This window comes from Bombina bombina, chromosome 11, assembly GCF_027579735.1.
Source record: "Bombina bombina isolate aBomBom1 chromosome 11, aBomBom1.pri, whole genome shotgun sequence".
Taxonomy (NCBI): Eukaryota; Metazoa; Chordata; class Amphibia; order Anura; family Bombinatoridae; genus Bombina; species Bombina bombina.
Window position 1 is genome coordinate 194,572,386 of NC_069509.1, and position 4,169 is coordinate 194,576,554.

The 4,169-nt window shown below is 38.3% G+C and overlaps 1 protein-coding gene across 1 annotated transcript; it reads left to right on the forward strand.

Moving 5' to 3' along the window:
* Positions 1-2,113: 2,113 nt before the first annotated feature.
* LOC128641757 (olfactory receptor 1509-like) lies at positions 2,114-2,938 on the forward strand. The gene has a single exon (XM_053694278.1). It carries the CDS (start codon positions 2,114-2,116, stop codon positions 2,936-2,938), a length of 825 nt encoding a protein of 274 aa, XP_053550253.1.
* The last annotated feature ends 1,231 nt before the right edge of the window (positions 2,939-4,169 follow it).

Genomic DNA, 4,169 nt, shown 5'->3' on the forward strand with positions numbered 1-4,169 from the left:
GTTAAAATAAATACAAATTTACCTGTAAAATAAAACCTAACCTGTCTTACACTAACACCTAACCCTACACTACAATTAAAACAATTACATTAATTAAATGCAATTAACTACATTACAAAAAAACAAAAACACTAAATTACAAAAAATAAAAAAGAAATTATCAAATATTTAAACTAATTACACCTAATCTAATAGCCCTATATAAATAATAAAGCCCCCCAAAATAAAAAAAACCACTAGCCTAAACTAAACTGCCAATAGCCCTAAAAAGGGCCTTTTGCGGAGCATTGCCCCAAAGAAATCAGCTCTTTTACCTGTAAAAAAAAATCCTATCTAAAAAACCTAAGCTTCCCATTGCCCTGAAAAGGGAATTTGGCTCTTTTTCAGCCTAAACCCTTATCTAAAAATAAAACCCACCCAATAAACCCTTAAAAAACCTAACACTAACCCCCAAAGATCCACTTACAGTTTTTGAAGACCGTACATCCATCCTCAACGAAGCCGGGAGAAGTCTTCATCCAAGCGGCAAGAAGTCCTCAACAAAGCCGGGAGAAGTCTTCATCCAAGTGGCAAGAAGTCGTCCTCCAGGCAGGCAGAAGTCTTCATCCAGACGGCATCTTCTATCTTCATCCTTCCGACGCGGAGCGGTTCCATGTTCAAGACATCCGGCACAGAGCATCCTCTTCATACGGTCCCAGCCGTACACTGAAGGTTCCTTTAAATGACGTCATCCAAGATGGCGTCCCTTGAATTTTGATAGGCTGATAGAATTCTACATTTGTATTTATTTTAACTAGGTAGCTAGTAAATAGTTAATAACTATTTAGTAACTAGTCTACCTAGTTAAAATAAATACAAACTTGCCTGTGAAATAAAAATAAAACCTATTAGTTAAATTGTAGCTAGCTTAGGTTGTTTTATAGGTAAGTATTTAGTTTTAAATAGGGATTATTTAGTTAATGATAGTAATTTTTATTTAGATTTATTTTAATTATATTAAAGTTAGTGGGTGTTAGGGTTAGACTTAGGTTTAGGGGTTAATAGCTTTAGTATAGTGGCGGCGACGTTGGTGGCAGCAGATTAGGGGTTAATAAGTGTAATTTAGGTGGCGGCGATGTTAGGGGCGGCAGATTAGGCGTTAAAAAGTGTAGGTAGGTGGCGGTGATGTCGGGGGTGGCAGATTAGGGGTTAATAAGTGTAATGTAGGTGTCGGCGATGTCGAGGGCGGCAGATTAGGGGTGTTTAGACTCGGGGTTTATGTTAGGATGTTAGGTGTAAACATAAGTTTTCTTTCCCCATAGGAATCAATGGGGCTGCGTTACGGAGCTTTACGCTCCTTTATTGCAGATGTTAGGCTTTATTTTAGCCGGCTCTCCCCATTGATGTCTATGGGGAAATCGTGCACAAGCACGTAAAACCAGCTCAAAGCAGCGCTGGTATTTTGGTGCGTATGGAGCTTAACGCTGCAATATTGCCTGCTAACGCCTGTTTTTTGCAAACCTGTAATAGCAGCGCTATAGGGAGGTGAGCAGTGGAAATAACTTGAAAGTTAGCACCGAGTCGCTCATAGCGCAAAACTAGTAATCTAGCCGTGTATTAGTAAGTGTTGTGTGTTTCTGTACAAGGGACGTTGTGCATCTCAGACATATCTTCATCCTTGTTTATACAACTGTCCTATCAATATGAAGCTGGTATTGGTCATATATGTGCTTGATATACTTTTCATGTTTTCACAGGTTTATTATTTTCTGCAATAAAACATAAAATGATGAAAATCCCAGAAATTGAGCAGCTTGTGTAAGTGACCATAGAAGCCTCAGTTATATGCAGATGTCACCAGGCATGGATACGTTTACGGTACCTATTATAGAGCAGCTTGTGTAAGTGACCATAGAAGCCTCAGTTATATGCAGATGTCACCAGGCATGGATACGTTTCCGGTACCTACTTTAGGGCCAAACCACCTACAGACCTAAGACTTACGGTGCCACTTCACAATGCGTAATCATTCATGGAAAACAGTTCACAAATAATTGAGTTCATTCTGATGGGACTGTCAGAGGATCCGTTAATAAAGCCCCTGCTCTCATTATCGTTTTTTTCCATTTACATTATGACGTTAATAGGAAACTTCATCATAATCTACCTTATCTTGAGGGACTCTCATCTCCACAACCCAATGTATTTCTTTCTGGGTAACCTGGCCTGTTTGGATATCTTGTCTACCAGTGTCACGCTCCCACGGTTGCTTTATGATTCTTTCAGAAAACAAAGGACAATATCTTCTGCAAGTTGTATAACTCAGCTCTATTTCTCCCTCACGTTTATCAGTACAGAGACTTTCCTGCTGGGTGTAATGTCCTATGACAGATACGCAGCAATCTGCTTCCCACTACATTACGCTCACCTCATGCGCTGGAAGGTCTGCGCAGAGCTCGCCCTCACAGTGTGGGTTTTTGGCCTTCTATATTCCTTGATGTACACCGTTTCAACTTTACGTCTGTCTTTTTGTGGTCCAAACAACATTCAAAGTTTCTTTTGCGAATTGCGCCAGCTGCTCCAGCTCTCGTGCAACAATAACTTCATCAACATCTTGCTTGTCTTTGTCATTGGTGGGTTTATTGGGCTGGGGTGTTTTCTTATGACCTTCCTGCCATACATCAGTATCTTCATCGCTGTTCTGAGCATTAATACAAATACAGGAAGGCGTAAGATGTTTTCTACCTGCGGTTCTCACCTCACTGTAGTCTTTATGTTTTATGGCACATGTGGTTTTAATTACTTTCACCCCAGTACAAGTTATTCGTCAGTAAGCAAGCATGTGTCTGTCGCATACACCTTAATAACCCCCTTCCTAAATCCTCTGATCTACAGTTTCAGGAATAATGACCTAAAAAGGGCCTTTAGGAATGGTCTTGTAATCTTTAAAAGGACATAAACATATTAAAAACAAAATCTATTAAGCATATGACAGAGCACTACTTAAACAGGTTACATATATATTTGTGAATGAATATGGTTAAAGTAAAGCTGGTTGATATTATTTTAAAACTGGCAGGAAGTGTATCTGTGTACACTCCTGGGCAATGGGTAGAAGCTCATTGGCTGATGAGGAACATTCCGACTGTTCTGTTGAACAAACCCCCCAATAAAAGTGTTTATCATTCAGCACATGATCATCCTTATTCCTAAAAGAACAAAAACCTGTAATGCATTCTGTAATTCCCTGATTTAGATGCAACAAGGAAAAAAATATACATTAAAGGGACAGTAAAGTCAAAATTAAACGTTCATGATTCAGATAGAGCAGAAATTTTAAGCAACTTCCTAATTTACTCCTATTTTATTTTTTCTTCATTTTCTTGGTATCTTTATTTAAAGGGACAGTCAAGTCCAAAACATTTTTTTATGATTTAAATAGGACATGTCATTTTAAACAACTTTCCAATTTACTTTTATCACCAATTTTGCTTTGTTCTCTTGGTATTCTTAGTTGAAAGCTAAATCTAAGAGGTTCATATGCTAATTTCTTAGACCTTAAAGGCCGCCTCTAATCTAAATGCATTTTGACAGTTTTCACCACTAGAGGGCGTTAGTTCATGTGTTTCGTATAGATAACATTGAGTTCATGCACGTTAATTGCAGTGTTGGTTGTGCAAAACTGGGGAATGGGTAATTAATGCTGATGTTGACTGTCCAACAAGCGCTAGCCAGGGTACTGAACCAAAAATAGGCCGGCTCCTTAGCTTACATTCCTACTTTTTCAAATAAAAATAGCAAAAGAATGAAGAAAAATTTATACTAGGAGTAAATTAGAAAGTTGCTTAAAATTGCTGCTTTATCTGAACATTTGGGTTTAATATCCCTTTAATGTCCCTTGAATTTATTTACTGCAAATGTGTACTCATATACAGAAGGTATACAGGTATATGTGATAACAAAGATGTTAAAGGGACAGAAAGATTAAAATGAAACTTTCTTGAATCTGACAGATTAGGTGATTTTGCACATTTTTCCAAAGTTTGTCTATTAGTTAATTGCTGATTGGTGGCTAAACACACATATGCCTTTTGTCATTGGCTCACCCAATGTGCTCAGCTAGCTCCCAGTATTGCATTGTTGTTCCTTCAGCAGCCAAAACCTACAGGAGCAGTAGCAATAAGTTCCCG